The sequence below is a fragment of the Podarcis muralis genome, chromosome 16 (assembly GCF_964188315.1).
Source record: "Podarcis muralis chromosome 16, rPodMur119.hap1.1, whole genome shotgun sequence".
Classification (NCBI taxonomy): Eukaryota; Metazoa; Chordata; class Lepidosauria; order Squamata; family Lacertidae; genus Podarcis; species Podarcis muralis.
The window spans coordinates 16,174,261-16,197,442 of NC_135670.1; the positions used below are offsets into that span (position 1 = coordinate 16,174,261).

The 23,182-nt window shown below is 47.3% G+C and overlaps 2 protein-coding genes across 9 annotated transcripts in view; both read right to left on the bottom strand.

Moving 5' to 3' along the window:
- PIAS3 (protein inhibitor of activated STAT 3) overlaps positions 1 to 14,804 on the bottom strand; it is a 35,044-nt gene extending 20,240 nt beyond the window's left edge. For 2 of the 6 annotated variants that reach the window (XM_028709110.2, XM_028709105.2), the window contains exons 1-2: positions 11,731 to 11,870; positions 1,492 to 1,957 (exon numbers count right to left, since the gene is read on the bottom strand). In XM_028709110.2, the coding sequence (XP_028564943.2) occupies positions 1,492 to 1,957; positions 11,731 to 11,754 (490 nt within the window). In that variant the 5' untranslated portion in view covers positions 11,755 to 11,870. Of the gene's footprint in view, positions 1 to 1,491; positions 1,958 to 2,720; positions 3,224 to 9,990; positions 10,054 to 11,730; positions 11,875 to 14,648 lie in introns of those variants that run through there. The other 4 variants (XM_028709104.2, XM_028709106.2, XM_028709109.2 and 1 more) reach the window with 4 other exon arrangements.
- Positions 14,805 to 19,726: 4,922 nt separating this feature from the next.
- Positions 19,727 to 23,182, bottom strand: part of ANKRD35 (ankyrin repeat domain 35) — a 36,885-nt gene continuing 33,429 nt past the window's right edge. For all 3 annotated transcript variants that reach the window (XM_028709923.2, XM_077920020.1, XM_077920021.1), the window contains one exon: positions 19,727 to 21,400. The gene's annotated coding sequence lies outside the window, so the exon portion shown is untranslated. The remainder of the gene's footprint in view (positions 21,401 to 23,182) is intronic.

Consider the following 23,182-nt stretch of genomic DNA (forward strand, 5'->3'; position numbering starts at 1 on the left):
TTCCATCTCCTTGGACACACACAAAGCACTAATGCTTTGTTAAATTCTCAGAAGAGTGTTAATTTTTTGGAATCTTGGGACTCAACAAAAATTGTCTCACTGAGAAGCTTCTTAATCTGTCTCCTGGTTTCAGTGGCTCATTTTCCACAGCACAATGAACCATGGCTTGCCCTAGCCATCATTTAGCACCCCACTCACAACAGACAAAAGGCAATCTCAAGTGTAGAGCTGCTTGCCTCTTTCCATTTTCTTCTTCTTCTGTTGATTATTGGACCGATTAAATAATTTAACCAGAACACAAACTCTGCCGCACAAACTATACCCGCTCCATCCTGTAACATATGGTTGTATTAAAGCCTTCCTTAGACTGACATCAACTTTTGGACTCTCTCTGCTTATACGAACCTGACAAATATTATTTAGATCCGAACTATGCTTTCAGGATTGGGGGGGGGGATGTTTTGTTTGTCATTTTTCAATATGTAATTCAAATTAGCCAGTCTATTTTTCATTTTCTATCCCTTCAGCATTCAACTTTGTAAGTTCACCTCAATGTCTATGGCATAGAAGACCTTCAGGGTCGAGCAACAGCATAACTAAGATTTAGGAACATAGGGAGCTACCTTATTCTTGTTGGGATTTGAGTTCCCACCAGCTGCAAGGTAGCAGCACATTGCTGACATCATGTGATGTCTCTGAGCATGAGACAGGAAGTCTCAGCTGGCTCCCAGTGTAACGGGAGAATGTACTTTCACTTCTGAGGTAGAAGTTGGGAGTCGAGCCATAGCTGCTCAGGAGAGCAGACATGCTTGTATTAGCTCCGTGTACAGTCGTGAGTTATACTACGGACTGTCTTTCTTCTGTCATGGAATGCCAGAAGCGGAGTGTGCTCCTCTCAAGAGGGAGGAGTCGCTTATTACCTGTCTCTCTGGACTGAGGGAGGATTCCAGCCAGAGAGAAGCCTTGGGAAGTCTTGGGAAGTTGGCACCCTTCCCGGGGGGGGGGGGGGGGGCGTTTCCCCAACAATTCTGAGCCAGGCCACTGGTCCATCTAGCTCAGTACTGCTTACACTGACTGGCAGCAGCGGTGGCTCTCCAGGGTTTCCACACAGGGGACATGCCCAGCCCTACCTGAAGAAACCAGCAGGGATTGAACCCGAGACGTTTTGCAGGCAAAGCAGCTGCTCTATCGCCGAGCCTTGACCCTTCCCTTCCATTTGTCATCACGCCAAACCATAGCTAACCACAAACCCAGGTTTGCAAACCCACTTCAAGCCAAGGCTTGCTGGCCAATTGCAAATCATGATTTGTCAATTCAGACATAATGGTTTCCTCTTGTGGCATCTTATTTCCCCTGGCTGGCGCCAATGTTTTGGCAGGCAGAGTTTGCAAGCTTCTGGGTTCCACAGCACTCTTCGTCCCTAGCTATCTCAAGTTCTAGAGTCAGTAGGGAGGAAAGGGCAAAAAGGAAGAAACAGCTTGGAGGACTCACCCAACGTGGTGGGCTTGATGAGCTCGTCGTATACATCGTAGAAGGGCAACCGCCGCATTTTCACGTCCGGGTGAACCGGGTGGATGGGGGGAGACAGGTGTGGGACGTCCGCCTCATGCTTGGGTCCCAGCATAGGCACCGGGGGCAACATGCCAACCGGCACCCCAGAGGTCACTGACCCGTTGTCGTAGGGCAAGTGGCACATGGTGCCCTGGGTCAGCGTCGTGGTGGAGGGCAGCTGTCCCGCCTGGAGGTGCAGCATGGATAAGTCCGAGGGGGTGAGGATCTTCCGGGGGAACCGTCGCCGGTACAGCTCCTTGATTTTCATCTGAACGGCCGGGCTGCAGCCAGACTTCAGCAGCTGCAGGGCCTTGGTGAGCAACTCATGCTTCCTCCCGCTCTTGTTTCTGCCCGCAAAACCCAGAAGCACCTGCAGCTCCGACACTCTAAAGCTCATAACCATGTGCTGGAAAGGGGTAGAGAGGGGAACAGAATATTTAGAGAAGTATACAGATTTTGAGATGGCACTCCCTGAACCCCAATTTTTAGTGCTAGCCATCTCTGGCATTAAAACATCTGATATTGTACACATCTGGTACCCTACTCAGAATGAAGCACCTATCCCCGGCTCCTGATTCCATCTACCCAAGAACCAAACTGACTCTGCAGGGTTTCCAGTTGTGAGGGTGGGGGGTACTCCTAGACAAAAGGAAGGGAAAGGGGTGCTGCTTAGGGCACAGAGTTTGGGCTAGAGAAGCAAAAGCCTGGGGAGGAGGAAACATTCAGGTTCACTTCACCCCATATCATCAAGAAAGAAATGGGAGGGGAATTGATTTTTTTTAAATGGAGAAATTGGTGGAAGAAAATATTTAAGACGAGTTTTCTAGAACATAAGGAGGGCCTGCTGGATCAGGCCAAGGGGGACCTATCTAATTCAGCATCCTGTCCTCACAGTAGCAAACCAGATGCCCCAATAGGAAAGCTGCAAGCAGGATTCAAAAACGAAAGAGCGCGCTCCCCTCCTGTGGCTTGCAGCAACTTGTATTCAGAAGCATTCCTGCCTCCAATCATGGAGGCAGAACATAGCCATCATGCCTAGCACCCATCGATAGTCCTCTCGTCCATGAAATTGTTAATGAAATTAATAATAATGAATTTGGTCCAACCCTTCTCTTTCAGATCTGCAAGTAAAATACTTTTTAAAGCAGAGTTTTAAAAATACTACTTACACAGCTAATTCATAGTCCTGCACACCTCCCAGTCAGATAAAAGATTCAAAAGCAGTAATATCAGCAACTGCAGTGCTGATGTACTTGATTGGATGGCCAAGCAAGCAACAATTCTAGGATGTGGCCTGGAAAAACGCTTTCAGATGTTGCCAAACGCAGACCATCTTCAGGTGCTTCATAAATGTGTGCAGCCTAAAAGGTAAGGCGTTTCAACCTTCTGGACCTGGGCCCTTAGCTCATGAAGTCACCCGCAGGAGCCCGAAACATTCTCTCTCTCTCTCATTTTCCCAAATGGCAAAAAGCTCTTATCACTAGTTCCTAGATACATTCACGGTTGCCATTTCAATAAAACTAAGGCGTGTATACTTTTAAAAATTGCATAGCTTTATCTTAAAAATAAAAAAGTCAAGCAGTGTGTAAATTGTGTGAAATAAATAAATAAATACGCAATACAACTGTGAGCACTAAGATATACATTAAATACGCACACACTTCACATTCTCAAACCAGCAAAATAAGTTTAGGGTTAATGAGAAAGCACTGCATGCAATACAACTTTTTCCTAAAATCCCCCCCCCAACACTTCCCACAGGTTTCCCCAATGGCTACAAAATGTTTTGGAATGCGATACCTTTAGCCAGTCTTGCCCCCCACCCCCTGCAATGAAGCTGCCTGCTTCTTATCATGCTACATTATAGGCTAAACCAGGTGCCAGCAAACTTTTTCAGCAGGGGGCCGGTCCACTGTCCCTCAGACCTTGTGGGGGGCTGGACTATATTTTGAAAAAAAGTATGAACAAATTCCTATGCCCCACAAATAACCCAGAGATGCATTTTAAATAAAAGAACACATTCTACTCATGTAAAAACAAACTGATTCCTGGACCGTCCGCGGGCCGGTTTTAGAAGGAGATTGGGCCTGATCCGGCCCCCAGGCCTTAGTTTGCCTACCCATGGGTCAAACCATCCCAAAGAATTGAGGGGGAGCAGGACATAATCTACATTCAAGAGGCATTAGGTCATACTTGGAAACTTAGGAGTGGGGGGCAGGTTAGCCATTAATGTCTCCCAAGATCTGGATCATGCCAAGGTGGTCACCTGAGCTCAGTGGCAGAGCACCTGCTTTGAGAAGAGAAGGCCCAGGTCTAATTCCTCTCAAATGCAGCTCAAAGGATCAGGTAGCCTGTTAACTCAGTAGAAAGTACCCACTTTGCATGCAGAAAAGGGATACCAAAATTATCAAGGAGATGGAGTGACTCCCCTATGAGGAAAGGGACTTTACTTCCTCTCTACAGAAGCAAACACCTTTCCTCTCATTTCAAGATGGTAAAATGTGGGCTGGGGCAATACTACGGTTAGGCAACTGAACACCTGGTTGAGTGCTCATTATTGGCTCTATGCCAACCTTCTCCAACCTGCTGTTCTTCAGATGTTTTGGACTACAACTCCCATCAGCCCCAGCCAGCACTACAGCTGGGTGGAAAGGGGCTAACAGGTGTGCAAGCAAGGGGTAAGGGGAATGGAAGCTTGCAGCATATCCCCAATAGCTGATTTGAAAGATCACCTGAATTTAGGTAAAGGTAAAGGGACCCATGACCATTAGGTCCAGTCGTGGCTGACTCTGGGGTTGCGGTGCTCATCTCGCTTTATTGGCCGAGGGAGCCGGCGTACAGCTTCCGGGTCATGTGGCCAGCATGACTAAGCCGCTTCTGGCGAACCAGAGCAGCGCACGGAAACGGCCTTTACCTTCCCACCAGAGCGGTACCTATTTATCTACTTGCACTTTGACATGCTTTCGAACTGCTAGGTTCGCAGGAGTAGGGACCGAGCAACGGGAGCTCACTCTGTCACGGGGATTCGAACCAGCGACCTTCTGATCGGCAAGCCCTAGGCTCTGTGGTTTAACCCACAGCGCCACCCGCATCCCACACCTGAATTTAGACACCCTTTAAATTGGTTTCTAGTCCTCACTGACTACCAAGATCAAAGAGAGAAAACCGACCAGCAACACATGTGAGGTTTGGAGGGAGAGGAGGTGGAGAGTCTTTCTTGCAGGGGTACTCACCTCCCACCCCTTCACCCAACTTCACATCTGCCAGCCACATTTCCTCACCTCAAACCCCCACAAGCTTCTCTCCCTGCTCAAAACTCAAGAACAACCAATTCAGAATATAAGGCAGGGCAACTCTGGTCCAGCAGATAAAGAACTGCTTTGGGGCCTAAGAGAAGATCAGTTGGGAGCCTCACCTCTATTGAGAGTGCAATCCCAGGAGGATGAGAACAACCACCTAACTCACAAGGCTGTTCTGAGGATGAATGTCATAATTATTTAAAACACTAAAAGTTTGTAACATGGGAGGAGCTACTCAGAGATGGCACCACAAATTATAGGACATCCTGAGAGGAAGGCTTACAGAGCACACCCCAGGGGTTTTCAAAGAAAGGTAAAATCCTTTCCTTTTAATCCTCAACAGCCTTCTAAATTTGGGGGTCTCAGAGTTGTTTGGTTTGTAAATGGGGCAGAGGGCTGCTCATTCCTGTTTTTATGCTATTTATCTGGTTCAGTCTGCTTTTAAGGTCTTGTTTGCTGCTTTTTTGTTTGTTTCTTGTTTAACAGAAAATAAATTGAGAAATGCTATGAACACAAACAACAAAATAGTCTATATAGGTTCATGGGGACAACGCGTGGTTTTCAATCTGCTTCTCAGATTTTCAGTGGGAGCTCTTGCCAGTGCAACAGACACAGAGAAGGTTGTCTTGAAGCCAAGAGCCTCTCTGGTTTCCAGGATGCAGCATCAAGAAGGCACTCTTACTCTCAAGAATTACAGGGATCTCTCACTAAGCTATCGTGGGCGTTTTGTTTTTGCTTCTGCGGCCCAGAGGATGGGCCACAGCAAAATGGTAGGGTGCCCCTCTGGCTGCCAATTGCTGGGAATCACAAGTGGGGCTGTTGTGCTCAAAGCCTGCTTTCAGGCTTCCCATAATGGGTTGGGCACTCTGAGAACAGGATGCTGCAGTGGACAGGCCATTAGCTTGACCCAGAATGCTCTTCTTATGATAAAATTTGCACACAGGAGATCCCAGGTTCATTCCCAGCATTTCCAGATGGGGCTAGGAAAGACTCCTTTTTGAAAATCCTGGAGATCAACTTCCATCAGCCTCAACCAGGACGGCCAATGGATGGAACGATAGGTGTACTAACCCAACAACAACTGGAGGGTCACAGTCTCCTTGGTCTTTGAGCAGGCTCTACTGAGCGAGACCAACCCATCTTTTGTAAAAAGAGGTTTCCCATGTTCTAAGTCAAAATATCTGTGCAGCACCTGAGTTAAGCAGATCCACAACTTCTCTGTGCAAAGATGGAGCATTGCTACCTGGGGCAAAGGATTTTGTATCATGACAATATTTTTCATTAATAAAAGAGGAAAAGCAAGTTCCTAGCCTCTGAAGATTAGATTGAAAGCATGTGGGTAAAGGTGAAGGCGGAAGCTGGATAATGGCAGGAAACGGGGGGGGGGGCGCTGCAGAAGATTTTAGTGCCCACCCAATATCTAAATTCCCCCTTTGTTCCATGTGTACCTGACAAAGCATTGCAAGTTCTTGGGAGTCCTATATATATATATATATAGTTATATATACAGTGGGGAATTGCCTAGTCTCTGCTTGCCTCAGAGTCTGGGAAATCTTTTATTTTATTTTTAGCTGCCAAATATGCAAAATTATCAGAGCTAGTCCTAAGTATACAATCGCTGAAAACAAACCCTTCATTTCTCTTTCCAAAGGAGCCCCTTCCTGGACACTGCTGCCCACCCCCCACCCCCAGACAGACAGACAGACAGACCTCCAAGGTGGGGAAACCAAATCTTTCTTGGTCTCAGTCAAATAAATATGGAACAAACGAAACAAAGCAGAACATGGAAAAAGGGTTGATGCGGGTGAGAAAGAGAGACAAGAGGGGATTCAGTTTGCCGGGAGGGAGCCTTCAGACTTCAAAGAGGTTAAGAAAGCCATCAAGGCAGCCAGCTGGGCAAATGCTCCAGCTCCATGGGTGGGCTAAATCAGCCTTTGAAAATGCAGCACTCTACACATACACATACACACACACACACACACACCCAACCAACCCATGTGCTTAAACATTACTCTCCTCCAAGTGAAATGTCTTAGCTGAGGCCTTATTTGCAGAAGGGGGGATTGGCAGAAAAAGGGCCTGGAAAATTCCATCCTTTAAATGGAGGAGTTGGGGGTGGCAATGCAAGGCCCACAGGCGGCTCCCCACTGCTTGCCAAATCTGGCTCTTCCTGTCTGAAAAAGCACAAAGCGGCAAAAAGTGGGAGGGGGCAGGGGAGAAGAAGGGAGTTTGTGTAGTTGTGCTATCTCCTTCGACCTGACCCACTGTATATGCCTGACACTCCCCACACCTCTTACATTTTTGCAGTTACAGGATTTCCTACTTCTGCCTACGTTTACTCAAAAGTATGCACTGCAGAGTTCAACAGGACTTAAATCTCAAGTAGGCATGTGTGCATAATATTGCCGCCTAAACCTTATATGCACATATTTGAGTTACTATTATTATTGCACTATTATTATTATTATTATTCTTATTACCGTAATTAAAATTTATATACTGCCCATCATCTGTAGATCTCAAGGTGGCTCACAACATAAAGGTAACCCAGGGATAATAACAATGTACAGTAACTTAACTATACAGCGAGTCCTTAATGAGAGCCTGGTCTTTAGCTTCTCTTTGCAGTGTTTCTCTTTAGCTTCTATTTTGCATTTGCCATGGGCATGGGGGGAAATTCTCTAACACCCACCCACCCTTATTGCGCAGCAGGATTTGCAGAAAAATAACTTCTTCTAAGGAGTACCTGATCTCAGATAAACAACATGAAATATGCACCCCACCTGTGCATACAACAGAGATCCCAAGAACTAGAAAATGCAACAGGAGCCAGACAAGAAGAAGCCCTGGGATCCTGTCTGGTCTCCAAATAACTCACTTGGCAGTCACTGATCTTACTTCACTCATACGCTAAAAACACGTAAAGTTGGGAGCAGCCAGTTTGGCCCGTCTCACAAAAATGGCTTGGAAGAAGACCTGCACATTTTGCTTCATAACTTACTTTCAAGGAGAGCTATAGGCTTACTTTTCTTAAAATAACAAAACAAAAACAAAAAACAGAAAATTCAGAATCTTGGGCCCCTGCTGGCTATGGGACCAGTATACCAGGAGCTCCTCTGCCCACCTCTCCAGGTGTTAAAAGCAAAGTGTTCCAATTTAAATTCAGGAAAGGTGTGCTCTGGCTCTCAAAAGTTCAGGAAGTGACACCTTACATGTACAGAAGTGCTTCTTTCAGGGCTCTCCGGTTCAACCTGAACCCCAAAGAGATTCCGGCCATGAGGGGCAGGTACCCTGCACAATGTGCCTTGAATAGCTTGCTTGAGCCACCTGAAGCTATTTGGTATAAAGGTATCCTTTCAGTCACTGCTGGTGGCATTTGATCACCTGCTATTTAACCACAGTCAAACCTTCCACAGCCCTGAAGATGAAAAGGTGGCCTGTTGCTGCCAACTTAGCCTTTTAAAAAGTAACTTTTGTTCTTTTTGTTAGAGTTGCTGTCCCTGAGCTTCATTTCTTCCTTTTAAGCAAACTGCAACTGCAGGCTGACCTTGCTGTTCCAAGATAAAAGGGAAAGAAAAGGAACTCTCCCATGAACCCATTCACATTTGGAAAAAAAATCTCACCCAACATTGTAACTCTTAACTGTTCTTTATGTATTTATAAAAAGTTCATTTCATTGTTTCGCAATAAACAGTAACTAATTTGTTTCTTAGCCATGAGTATCAAACTTGCAGGTAGCCGAAGTTACCTTTCCCCCCTTTTCTTGTTCTAATCAAACTAATGCTTTCAAAAGTCTTGACCATTAACTGAATCTTCCTTAGCCAGTCAAATGCCCCAGAGTGTGGTCTGGATTGCCTGTCCGAGGGAGTGTGTTACACGCTAATGACTCTCTCTCGTTACACACTAAAGATTTTTTAGCCCTTTCCAAGACTATGGTTCCTTGCAGTCTCTCAGCAGCATTCATACATTAGACCTAATTCCTTAAATGTCTAGTTCTGGCTCTTCATGTCCCCCTTCAGTTCAAAGGCATTATTTTATTAAAAACGTTTCTTACACAATGACACAACCATTTCAGAGCCAGTCACAACTATAATATTAATGTTCTCAACGTCATTCTTTTCTGCAACAGGTGTGATGGATGTGGTCTGGTTCACACAAACAGCAAGGGGAAGATTGTACTAATCTGGGCTGTATGGGAATCACAAGACTGATCCACGTAATTTTAAAACAGAACAAAACTCAGATTCTGTGCACTTAGAAAACTAATACAGTGAGGAGAGGAGTTGTAACCTAGCCATTTCCCTGCTGTAGTACGGAGATTTGATTTTGCATGGAGGAACATTCTGTTGTGTGAACTTCCCCTCCCTTGCAAAGAGGTACATTGGAGAAACTGTTTTAACCACCTCCACTGTTAATGCAAATTAGTCATTTTGGGGCAAAGAAGCAGAGGGCATTATTCAAGGGCTGTGTGTATGTGTGAACAAGCTTTTAAGTCTGTACATGTGCACAGCCTGTATGAAAAGCCGCTAACACGTATTTGCTATAAATACTTCCAGAGACCTGCAGACAAAGCTCCCTTAGCACTAAACAATGTGTGGCCACACCTGGCTGAAAGCCCCACGTGAGGTATTCACCAGTCAAGCCAGCTTGTCATTTTATTGACAGAAGCTGTCCAGTCTGTCAGCATTCTACGGCTGTCATCTTCCCCCATCTCCCCAAGTAGTTAAAACATAGTGATTCCTTTACAACGCAGCCCCTTAAGCCAATGTAAAAAGGATCAGAGATAAGCAAGTGATGATTATTAATATGCTTGGGTAGATAAGTTTAAAAATGATGGATTCACAATCCTCTCCTGCAATTTCAAGACCTAGATTTCCCAGCAAGCTCAACATAGGGGGTTAGTAAAGATCTAAGAGACAAGAAAGTTGTTTCATTAAAAATAAGATGGAAGGTAAGGAAAGACAAAAGCTGGAAAGTCTTAACAATTCTATGAATGTTTAAAGATGTCCCCATGACTACTCCCAGCCAAGGTGGGTAGAACCTCAAGATTTGTCCCCAGGAAAAGCCAGATAGGAACCCATGCAGGGGATTTTAACACACCAACGAGGACCCCAAATTGGTTTCAGAATTCGTTAGTTACCAGGGGCAACTGCATATTCCGGGGTCTGGCAGTGGGCAATGATGGCAGTGGGCACTCTGACTCCTAAAGATGAGAAAGAAAGAAAAAAACCATATATACAGGAGAGCAACCCCCACCAAATTCTCTAGCTATGGGATCATAGCATGAAACAAGCTGCAGCACAGGGGAAATAGGAAGCTGCTTTTACCATACTTACTAGCCACGTGTTGTGGCTGTATTTGAGCAGATTATACGGAATAAAGCCATTGGTTCAATTAGCTCAATATTCTCTACACTGACTGGCAGCAGTGGCTTTCCAAGGCTTTAGACAAATGTGGTCTCTCTCATCCCTACCTGGAGACGCCGGCAGGGATCAGACCTGGGACCTTCTGCATGCCAAGCAGACCACTGAGCCATGATCCTTCCTCAATGATCTTATCCCTTCTGAACCCCAGATCGCACTCAATCCGTACACCCCTGCCACAGCCCACCCTTCCACCTCTGGTTTTCATTGCACAAAATTACACATACCCAATGTCCCTTTGGGTCTTCTATCAGCTTCACATCACCCCAGATGTTCTGCCCTTACCCCAATATTATTTGTCTCCCCCCACCCTAATATCCTTTTTACGACACAGGTTTTCCCAACTCCTCACCTCCCCAATTTATCCTGAACTCATGTCTGATTCTCTCTGCTCTCTCTGTACCCCAAATACCCCCATCTCCCTATAGCTCTCTCTCGCCAACATACCCCTCCCTCCACATCGCCACTGTACCCCATCTTCTGTTTTGCAGCCCCTGTTTCCCACACTAATACCCCTCCCAGGCAAATTCTCTTCTCACCCCTTCACCCCCCTCACTTTGAACTCCAACCCCCCATCCCCTCATGATCTCCTATAGGAGTCATTTCCCGCCCCCTCCTTGACCCCCTGTTCTTACTCCCCAACCCTACCAAGGCTTCTCACTCTGCACATGTTCTTACCCCCCAACATCAAACCTCCCCTCCCCCTGCACCCCCACAGCTACTCACACCCCACCCTCTTTACACCCCTCACTAACTTAACCTATACCCCATTGCCCCCCACTCCCCCATTATTCCCTCCCCCTTTTACCCTGGGCTTTACTGCACAGCTGCTTTCCACACCCACCTCTCTTCTCCCTCCCCCCAACCTGCCAAAAAATTGTACCCTCAGGTACCCCCCTTCCAGTCCTCCCCTCCTTTTCTACCACCCCCATTTATTTCATGCAATAAAGCTCTCTCATATCCCCCCCACACCTGGGGGGAGGATGTCCCACTTTCTACCCCCAATTATCCCAGGTACCTTCCCCATCCCTCTTGCCTATTGCAGCACCCCGTTTTCTATCCCCCCCATTTGTTTTGTATATTCAAGGCTCTCTCATATTCTTCACACACCCAAATAGCTGGGGGTGTTTCCCTTCTCCCCCCACAAAAAACGCGCTCCAAGTACCCCCATTTTACCAACTACAGCCCCCGTCATCTTTACCCATTTGCTTCAGGCAGCAGAGGCTCCCTCATCTTATTTGGGGGCTCCCTCCTTATATCTCCCCCCAAAAAATGCACCCCAGGTTTCTCCTCCTCCCCTATCTCCCCCCCCCCCACATTTTTCTACCCATTTGCTTTATGCAATAAAAGCTCTCTCTAATTTTTTGTTATAATTCTCCTCCCCTCCTTCCCCCACCCTTTCCTGGGGGGCGCCCTCCTTCCCTCCCCCCCCCCCCCGCCCCGCTTCCTCTTCCTACCTTCAGCTCGGCCGCCTCCGCCATCTTGAGGCATCGTAGCCGCCGCGGCCGAAAACGGAGGGGGCGGCCCAGGGAGCGGCGATAAACTCCGCCGCCGCCCGAGAGCCGCACGGAGTGCCAGAGGGGGCAGGAGGAGGGAAGACAATAGAGGGTTGGAGAACTGGAGGAAGCCCCGCCCCCTTCGAGCTCCGCGGAGGGGCGGGGGTTGTTGAGAGGGGGCGGAGGAAGCGCCGTAGAGAACAGCGGGGAGGGCCTAAGGGAGCGACGCTAAATTCCTCTGCCCGCAGTCAGGCGCACCGTGCTCTTTTCAGCCGCTCTTTTTTGGTGGGAGCAAAACCAAATTGTTTAGTTTTGGATGGGGATCCTCCCCTCAAAAATAGTGATTTTACGCTTTTGGAGCTGTTTTTCCATCGCGTTGCCATATATCCGGCTTTTGCTGCCAAAATTTCCCTGACAAAATCTGTATGTATACCGCTTGGTTGTAAAGGGGGGGGGGGCTCAAAGTGGTTTACAGAAAGAATAAACAATTAAAATTGTCAGTTGAAAGCAGCTTTAAACGACTATTTCAAACATTCAAAAACAATTATGTTTGACGATCAAGTAAAAACCATGCCTAACCATGGTAATCTCTGATGCAGCAGCCCTGAGGCTGTCATTTGATTGCAGCCCCCCCCACCCCATAATAATAAATGTTGTGACACCTTATTTATTAGCAGATTTATTGTGGCATGATGCATGTAGTGGCACCCACCATTTGGCAGAGATACGCCGGGGACTGGGAGGGTAAAGATTAATAATGCTAGGTAGCCAGGCTTGTAGCTGGAGGGTCTAGTGCAGGGGTCAGCACACTTTTTCAGCAGGGGACCAGCCCACTGTCCCTCAGACCTTGTGGGGGGCCAGACTATATTTTGAAGGGGGAAAAATGAACGAATTTCTATGCCCCAAAAATAACCCAGAGATGCATTTTAAATAAAATACATTCCACTCATGTAAAAACACACTGATTCCCAGACCGTCCGCAGGCTTAATTTAGAAGGCGATTGGGCCAGATCCGGCCCCCGGGCCTTAGTTTGCCTACCCATGGTCTAGCGGGTGGGAGCAGGAGGAATACAGTATTTTTCGATCTATAAGACGCACCAGACCACAAGACGCACCTAGTTTTTGGAGGAGGAAAACAAGAAAAAAAATATTCTGAATCTCAGAAGCCAGAACAACAAGAGGGATCGCTGTGCAGTGAAAGCAGCAATCCCTCTTGCTGTTCTGGCTTCTGGGATAGCTGCGCAGCCTGCATTCGCTCCATAAGACGCACACACATTTCCCCTTACTTTTTAAGAGGGAAAAAGTGAATCTTATACAGCAAAAAATACGGCAATCAGTACAGAGTAGCTGTAACCAAAATGTTATTATTGTTGTATTAGATTTATTTATATCCCACTTTTTCCCCAGTCTGGGATTCAAGGCGGCTTACACAGATAAAATATAATGAGCTAAAAGTATAACAAAGACCATCACTAAAATGTAATTAAACACGAAAGGAATTAAAATAGTATTAAAAAAAAATCAATTAAATGTAGGCAGTTAACAATAAAAGCATCACAGCACCAGCCCTTTCTTCAAAATACAGGTAGCCCTGGTACAGGAACCACCCTGGGCTCCTTTGTGAGGAAGGGCAGAATTTCAATTAGATAAATATGTTTCTATGAAAATTATACAGGATCCAGTTGTATCCATGAGGTTTTAAAACAAACGGCATGTGAGCTGCAAGTCAGCCCATGGACTTCACACTCACTAACTGGAAGTTTCCTGCTTTTTTCAAGAGCACATGGGTACAAGTCACCTATTTGTACAAAATCAGCTCAGGAACAAGATGGGGAAAGGGTTAACACGTCCCCTGCTCCCCACTCATGCTATTTTCTTCATTAAACCCAACCACAAGCTTCTATAGAGGGAAACTCAGCTATCATAAATGCATAGCATTTGCAAACAACCAATCCATTAACGGATTAATTGGGTGAAAAGCAGGCAATTGAAGTCTTCTGGATGGCCGGTGGCCTTCCAGCACAATCCAATATTTGTGTTTACTGAAAGCAGATCCATTTAAAGCGTATCCAAGGCATGTTTACAGCACTGTGGTCCATGAAAGCTGATGATGTGATACGGAGCTCATGGCAGAGTCGTGATTTGAACCCAGGACTGTTTGGTTTATTGCTCACCGTGCTAGCCTGTATGATGTGTGCTGTTCGACATGGGAGAGGGCCTTCTCGGTGGCTGCCCCAGCTTTGGAACTCCCTCCCTAGAGAAGCCACAATAAGATTCAAAGCACTATCGACTGCACATTTATTCAAAATCCAGTTAAACTTATTCAGTTCAACGAATTCAACAAAACTGACGACCGTGATCCAGTGATACCAAAGCCCAGTACAGTGGTACCTCGGGTTAAGTACTTAATTCGTTCTGGAGGTCCTTTCTTAACCTGAAACTGTTCTTAACCTGAAGCACCACTTTAGCTAATGGGGCCTCCAGCTGCTGCCACGCCGCCGGAGCATGATTTCTGTTCTCATCCTGAAGCAAAATTCTTAACCCGAGGTACTATTGCTGGGTTAGCAGAGTCTGTAACCTGAAGCGTATGTAACCTGAAGCGTATGTAACCGGAGGTACCACTGTATTCATTTGCCTCCAGAGCCCCTTGCCTCTTAGCCCATACACCCCTGGTTAATCCCACTGCCCCCCACAGGGGAGTGCTACCACCCACTGATTTAGGGGGGGGGGTCAGGGCAGGAACTGGTCTGATGGTACCTGCCAAGGTGCTGATGCCAGGCCTGACCTCAGACCACACACTATGGTTGCCAGTTTCCTACGTGGAAGTGAGTTCCGTGTACGAAATCTTGGCAGAGTGTGTCCCTGTGACTTTCACTTACCAAGTTATTTTTTATAGAAGTGGTGTTTTCCCTGCCGGCTCAGGAGTACCAGCTGTCTTCAGTGAAGTCCAGAAACGTTGTGGTCTTCTCTGCAGTTCCTGCGAAGGAGCGCTATGATCAAGGCTTTCTCGGTTGTGTGTGTGTGTGTGTTTTTCCCTTACTCTGCAGAAAATGAAAGTATCAGACTCTCCCAAACAGTTCAAAACCACTCCTTCCCCGTCATCTGGGAGGTTTATCTTGGCAGTTGGAACCCGGAAACCCAAGTTAACAGACCCAGGCTGGTTAAAAAAAATTCATCACATCTAAAAATAACTTATTTCTTTCTTTTTTCTGCCAATGCTGTGCTGCCCCCTGGAGCTCAGCACTCCACAGCGCCAAGCAGAACTGAACCATCCTACTCATTTATATGGCTCATATTTATCAGTGGTTTTCAAAGTGGTTCCCACCCCGCCTGAGGGTGGTGGGGTTACCCAGGAGGGGCGCTAAGAGGCAAGGGAGGTGGCAGGGGGGGCCCTGGAGGTGTAAATTTACTCTCACACTTTCAAAATCAATGTCTGGATCAAGTTCATCAAGCAATGTGCATGATTTGCATTTTCTAATACTCGCTTATTGCCTTCGCAATTTATTATTTAATGTGAAGTGTTTAGGCACACAGCTGATACAAGCATAATGTGTGAAGGGGGCCCTTCAGCACACAGAGTGAGTGTCTTAAGAATGTAGATTGGCAAGTGAGTTGCTCTGTAAAAGAAGGGCTCTTGCCACTCGCAGCAGTTGCAAAGCCCTCTCCGCAATTTCCTTGTCGGCCACAGTTCCTGGCATGGCTTGGAAGGACCCCAGTCGTGTAATTTTGCTCTGAAACCCTTTGAGGAATTGTGGAAAGCATCTGAGAGGGCCTCACGCTCTCGAAACCCTCCTTTGGAAGTTAAAAAACCACAAAAACCACTGGACAGCTCGTGTGATTAAAGGTAAGTAGCTGTCACAACATCCCACAAAGGTTTCGGATGAAGACTTTGGAGGAATGCAAGCTTGCCCCCAAACCACCCTGAGAACGTTTTTTTTTTGGGGGGGGGGGGGGGAGAAGAAAGAATATTCAATGCAGCACATTTTTTGAGTGCATAAATGCCCAGTTTGCGCGTTCAGCAATAACAGGAAAAGCCAGACGGACAAAACCCATCTGAAGTGTGAGTGGAAGGGGAAACGTCGATATGTTGGCTGAAAGTAATATTAGTTATTGTGATTATTCACCAACAGGACCCAGGGTGGGTCATAGCAATTTTAAATTCAAAATTCAGAACAGTTAAAACAGATTGCAGTTGCAGGAACAGGGTGGGCTCTGAAAACAAACATCTCCAACATCAAAGGTCACAGTAAAGAGGTGTCTCTTCAGCATTTGCTAAAAGCTGTATAGTGAAGTAGCCAGGTGCAACTCCATGGAGATGGACTTCCACAACTTTGGAGCCACCACAGAGAAGACAGCGTCCTGGGCCCCATATTTCTGAGGGTGGTGGAACAACCAAGAGGGCCCCCTCTGCCAGTCTCAGAGGGTCTGTAGGGAAGGAAGCGGTCTTTGGGGTATTTGGAGCTCAAGTCTTTTAGGGCTTTAAGCACCAATGTGAGCTTGAATTGGGTCCAGAAATGAACTGGGAACCAGTGAAGCTATTTTAAAAGTATGAGTTTCTTAATGGAACCCCATCCAATCATCTGGCCGCTGCATTTTGGACCATTTCAAGTTTCCAAGTTGTTTTCAGGGCATAGCTGTCAACGTTTCCCTTTTTTAAAGGGAAATTCCCTTATTCCGAATAGGATTCCTCGCTAGAAAAGGGAAAAGTTAACAGCTATGCTTCAGGGGCAGCCCTGCGTAGAGCATGTTGCAATAATCCTCTCTGGAAGTTTCCAGAGCTTGAAGTACGCATGTACTTTCAATCAAGCTTTACCTTTACCATCACCTCATGGAGACACACCCAGCTTTTGCAAAGCAAGGTGCTCACTCACCTTATCTGCCCCGGGTAGTAAGTACATAAGGACCGAAGAAGAAGTTGGTGGATCAGGCCAATGTCCCAGCATCCTGTTCTCACAGTGCCCAACCAGTGAGATGCCTGTGGGGAACCTGCAAACAGGACCTCTCTCTCCTCACCTGTGGTCTCCAGCAACTGGTCTTGAGAAGCATTTACAGTGGTACCTCAGGTTACATACATTTCAGGTTACAGACTCCGTTAACCCAGAAATATTACCTCAGGTTAAGAACTTTGCTTTAGGATGAGAACAGAAATCGTGCTCCGGCAGCGCGGCAGCAGCAGGAGGCCCCATTAGCTAAAGTGGTGCTTCAGGTTAAGAACAGTTTCAGGTTAAGAACAGACCTCCAGAACGAATTACAGTAAGTACTTAACCCGAGGTACCACTGTACTGCTTCCGACTATGGAATCAGAGCTAGTAGCCATCAATAGCCCTCTCTTCTGTGAATATCTTTAATCCTCTTTTAAAGTTGGTGGCCACCCCTGTTTCCTGTGGCAGGGAGTTCCATAGCTTAACTTTGTTCTGCATAGAGAAAAGCTGTGGTCTGTCCTGGATCTTCCAGCATAGTGGGCCATAAGCATCTCCTTTCACTACCCCTTCTCTCCAGTCTCTGGTGAAACGGCCACAGTCAGGGGAACAGCTTTGTGTTAGTTCCTCCCAAAGGCATTTTTAAAAAATGGACTATAATTACTCTGTGCGCCATTTCCAGCGTCCCTTTCAAGGAAACCAAGCAAACAAGGAAGTTGGCAAGGCTTTCCACCAACCGTGTCAGTTTCATCGGACAAATTCAGAACGGATAAAAGCAGAAGGCAGATCAATTCAGTAAATGCATATTTAATAATTTCATTTGCGATTTGTTCTGTTGATGGGTGGGGATGGGGGGGGGCGAGAGCAATGCCAGGGGTGGAATCCCCACTCCAGGGCAAATGGAAACTTTGCTCACATCTTTGGCAGACATTGTCTACACCCTGGAGGCAGCGAAGCTTCCAGTTGCTGAAAAGCACAGAAGAGGAGAAGGCTCTTGTGGATTTCCCATTGGGGCATTTGGGTGGCTACTATGAGAACAGGAGGCTGGGCTAGATGGGCCAGTGGCCTGATCCAGCAACCTCTTCTTAAGCTCCTCCTTAAGGCAGAGCTGGCCTGCCCCTAAGGTGATATGGAGTGCTGGCCTCAGGTGGCAGAACTGCCCCTGCCCCACCGCCACTTGCATAGCTGTCAAGCGTCCCTTATTTGGCGGGACAGTCCCTTATCCCAGGGCCATGTCCCGCTGCTGTCCCTTATTGATGATGTCCCTTAAATAAGCTACTGAAGGTAATGGGGCCCTTTCTATGTCCAGCTGTGCTTTGTCAACAACAAATTGTTGCTGTTTTTTGTGTGTTGAATATATGTTATATGGTAATTTATGGACCTAATAGGTATCTAAAGCCATTTGCACACAACAAAATATGTATTTTATCAAAGTAATTGTTGATCCCTTATTTTGGCTGCTGATCCCTTATTTTCGAGGGTGCTGGTCCCTTATTTTCAAATCTGGAAGTTGACAGCTATGCACTTCTGCCGCCAAGGTGGGGTTCTGGTGTGCGGTTTTGCCGTTCATCTTCTTCATCCCAGGCAGAGGAGTCGCTTGGCAATGCTTTGAGGAGTGACCTGGCTGCTGTCGAGTTTGGTGAGAGCTGGGGCCTGGGGGCGACAGAAGTGGGGGTAATGCAATGGGTGGCAGAAGACCGTGGCAATCCCCATTTTGTCTCAGGTGGCAAAATGAGACGGGCCACCCCTGTCTTAAGGATTAGGGACTTTGAGCCAGAGAGGATGCAGCAATTCTGTATTCTGTACACAGCACCCAGCAGGTTCCCATTCCTTAAAAAAAGTGCTTTATTATTTTTTTGCCCTGTGAAATTCTGGGAAGGTCATCAGCTTGAAAACTGGGCTATTTCTCTCTGTTCCCTAACTGGGTTGGCAACCAACTCTCCCATTCGCTCCACCTTTTCTCTATGGAAACAGGTTTTTTGTCCCTGGCTTCCCATTGCATTGTGGGCCGATGCAGAAGGTTGGCTGCTCTTGCTTAGTTAGCTTTGGAGGGGGAGGGGGACCCCTCCAAACACAGGGGGTCCATTGGGGGAACAGAAATGCAGAAAAAGGGGAGAGGTGGAAAGGAAAGGGTGGACCTGAAAGTGGTTCACTTTGCCAGACTCCCTTCTTAAAAACGGGTTATGCCATTTGAGGGAATTTGCAAAACGAGAGAGACCGTTTCCCGCGGCCCCCAGTCCCCCCTTAATTTTGTCCATACCAGAATGAAGCATACGTAGAGACACTCTGCTGGACGGCTGCCATATTTATCATACAGCATGAAAAGGAATTTTGTGCCGGAATTAAGCTACAACCAGCATGCATATTGTCACAGGGAGAACTTCACTGCCACAAGATGTGGTGCCTATCGCTGACAGTTTGCCACAATAGTTATAAGGACCCTCCATGGCCACGAGCAGTGTATCTTTCAATGTACCACTGTTGCTGCTAGGGAGCCACAGTGTGCGGCGAGGCTGTTGTCTTCATGTCCTGCTTGTGGACATCTGATTGGCTCCTGCTGAAGCATCTGATTGGGCCCTCTTGGAAAGAGGATGCTGTGCTGGATGAGCACCCACCTTGGTCTGATCCAGCAGCCAGACTTTTGGGGCTCATCCACATTTTCACTTGAACCATATTTTGATGGTGTCATATCTCCCAGGTACGAAAGCATTTTTTCGTTCCTCTGCGATTGCACCTTGCGAAAATTCAAGCCCACCCGCTGAATTGAAGCTCGGTTAAGCAGATCTCTCTCCAGGCTCTCTATACAACTGATAAGATCCAATTCAGCCCCAAAGATTGCGTTTCCGCAAGGCAAAGCCACAGGACAATGAGAAAAGCTCTCACTGGGTGGGAGCAGTGATGGGATTAACTTGCACACAATATGATCAAAATATGAGTGAAGCAAAATTATGCACAAGCCCTTTGACCTGCTCAGAGAGGGTGACCCATGGGATAGACGTGTGGGGAGGAGGGAAGAGACAACAGACTAAAGGCATTACTGCCAGGCACACATAATTTATTTGAGTTCTTTCCGCAGGACTCAATGCAACCTGCATTTTTCTTTTAAAGAAACAAAACTAAACTCAAGCATGCACGCTTTCTCACACAGTTGTTAAATACACAGCAGCACAGATCTTTTTTAAGATGAAGCAGCAGCAACCACCCCTCTCTAGGTGATCCAAACGAGATTAAACAAATAATCCTTGGCAGAGGTCAGAGTGCATGGCCTTGGGGTACCTGCCAACATTTTATGATTCTAAGAGCTGAAGGATGCAACTTGTGCAAACTGTCACAGCCGTGATCCTCGCAGAAGGGCTCAGCCGTTAACCTAAAAACCACCCTCCCTTCAGAGGAGGGGAAAGCAGCTGCCCCAGACAGTGGATGTGAGGCACTACTATGGATGGCAGAGGGGGAGATGGGCAGATCAGAGGCACGTGGGACCCAGTCCGCAATGGGGCATCCTCTTGCGTAAGCCTTGCTGAAATGAGCAGGAGTAGCACAAGAGTATTACTCCCGTTCATTACAGCGGACAGTTCTGGATCACCCAATAGGCAGACTAAGCTCATGGAGGAGAGGGTGATGGATGGCTCCTAGGCACAATGGTCCAAGGGCCAGAGGCAGCAACGCTTCTGAATACCAATTACTGGAAAGCCCAAGAGGGGAGAGATGCTCTTGTGCTCAAATCCAGCTTACAGGCTTCCCACAGGTATCTGGTGCCGGCCACTGTGAGAACAGGATGCTGGACTAGATGGGCCCTTGGCCTGAGCCAGCTAAAGGCTCCTCTCATGTTCACTCTGCCAGAGACTCCAGGCACAGGTTATCCTGCCTAGCACAGGTTACAGTGCCGGACTACTAGGACCTGAGTTCAAATCCACACTCTGGGTGACCTTAACCTCCACTCTCCACTTGTCTTCCCCAATTTCTCTGCTCTCTTTTTGTTTCTTATCCCTACCTAGAGTCAGGGGATGTCCTACTAATATTGATCGATTTTTTAAAATAAAAAAATAACATCTTCTTTTTATGGTTTATAGCATGGTTTTTATTTTAAATAATATGTGGGAGAGGGCACCATGCTCTGTTCATTACTTGCGGCCTCTAAAGGTCTTAATCTGGCCATGTATGTTGGGTCTTGACCCCAGGGAGGGAAAACCCCACTGTCAACTGTGTAGCTGCAGGGGGCATCTCGCTATCTCTGACATCAAAATGCCTTGGGGCTAAGGCCCATCGCCCTGGAATAAGCCAGTTTCAAGATGGGGATATTGATTCACTTCTCTCTTTTACCCCCATTGCTCACTCTCCTTTCTGTTCACCAGCCCAGCCCATATTCCCCATTCTACAATAATAATTTAAAAAGAAAAGTGTCAGGGGGTGGGGTGGGGGGGAGACAGAGGAAGATATAATACTATTTTACAAAAAAAATATCCCAGTACAGCACATGGGTGGGCATCACGGTATGGAATCTTTGCTCCCTGCTGCATGGATTTGCCACTTGGACGACTCCGGAAATCAAAGCTGACCTCTGGGAAGAGGGGTGTGTGTGTGTGTGTGTGTGTGTGTGTGTGTGTGTGTGTGTGTGTGTGTGGATGGGTGTCTTGATGCTAGAAAGGTGCAGGAACCAAAGGCCAGGATTCTTCTTGCCCTCCCGGTATTTGCCTCTGCCATGGAACGGAAACCTGGAATGAGAAAATGATTCGAACACTGTGTAGAACCAAACATTGAAAATGTTACAGAACGCCCGAAAACGCCATCTTGGTAGTCACGATAACCCCAGGGCTAATTGTTCGTTGCTGCAAGAATGAGCTCACATGTGTTAATCTGCTTTGAAGGCTTCATTTGGGTTCAGTTAGTTGGGAGAGGAGAGGCTTCTTATGAGCTGCCTGCCAGCTACTCCCTTATCTGAGAGACGGATGAGAGAGTTGGAAAGGGGCCTCTGAGTTTGCTTGCTGTGTGAAGGTAAAGGTAAAGGGACCCCTGACCATTAGGTCCAGTCGTGGCCGACTCTGGGGTTGCGGCGCTCATCTTGCTTTATTGGCTGAGGGAACCGGCGTACAGCTTCTGGGTCATGTGGCCAGCATGACTAAGCCGCTTCTGACGAACCAGAGCAGCGCATGGAAACGCCGTTTACCTTCCTGCCGGAGTGGTGCCTATTTATCTACTTGTACTCCGTGCTTTCGAACTGCTAGGTTGGCAGGAGCAGGGACCGAGCCACAGGAGCTCACCCCGTTGCAGAGATTCGAACCGCCGACCTTCTGATCAGCAAGCCCAAGAGGCTCAGTGGTTTAGACCATAGCGCCACCCGCTTGGTGTGTAAGTAATGCTTAACATATTAATGCTTGGCAGACAAGTCATGACGACATCTCACTGCTGCGGTGTCCAACTCGTGTATGTAACAGCAGCGAGGCTTTGCAGGTTGTGTTGTTAAGATGACACCTTTCTTTAATAAAGGGCGCTTTTGACGTCCTTTGGTATCCCTGCACCAAGCTACTTTGGGCCCGTGGATCAGCACAATCGGCATAGGATTCATGAGCTTTGCAGCAGAGCTGTCTCGCCTCTTGGGGGCAGCACTTGCTTGCAGGTCCTGATCTTCATTTTGGAATCGATTCCTAACCCAATGCAGCAAGAAATCTGCTTGACTACATAGGCGCCGACTCCATGGGGCTTGAGGGGGCCCGAGCCCCCTCAAAAATTCGTTTGGGGGGGCTCCGCCCCCCAATAATCTCCGGCGCCCCTCCAGCAGAGCGCCATCGCCGCCCCTCCCCCAGCCCAAGGAGGGGCGGGCTGCATGCCTCCTGCCCTCCCTCCCGAGCAAAAGCTCCACCCAATTTCCTTTGGAGCTGATTAATAGGCGCAGCACGCTCTCCCCTATTCGCTCACGAGGAGGCGGCGCCACTTTATTTGCATATTCATGAGCTTATTTATTATTCATGAGCTTTCCCGGGCCCCCCCAATATTTTTTATAAGTCCGCGTCCCTGCTTGACTACATGGGAAGGAAATGAACTTTAGATGGGCTCAGAAAGTATTCTGAGTGCTCTGAGCATGTTCTTTGGGTGTGCAAAATAGCTTCCCTCCCCCGCTCTCTTTTTGGGATTTTTGATGGTTGGTGGCTTCTACAAGCCACCAGAATATTACTATTACAGTGGTACCTCGAGTTACAAACGCCTCAGGTTACAAATGCTTCAGGTTACAAACTCCGCTAACCTGGAAGAGTTGAGAACTTTGCCCCAGGATGAGAACGGAAATCGTGTGCCAGCAGCGCAGTGGCAGCAAGAGCACAGATGTCAACTTTTCCCTTTTCTTGCGAGGAATCCTATTCGGAATAAGGGAATTTCCCTTAAAAAAAGGGAAACGTTGACAGCTATGAGCAAGAGGCCCCATTAGCAAAAGCACACCTCTAGATAAGAACAGTTTCAGGTTAAGAACGGACCTCTGGAACGAATTCTTAACCCGAGGTACC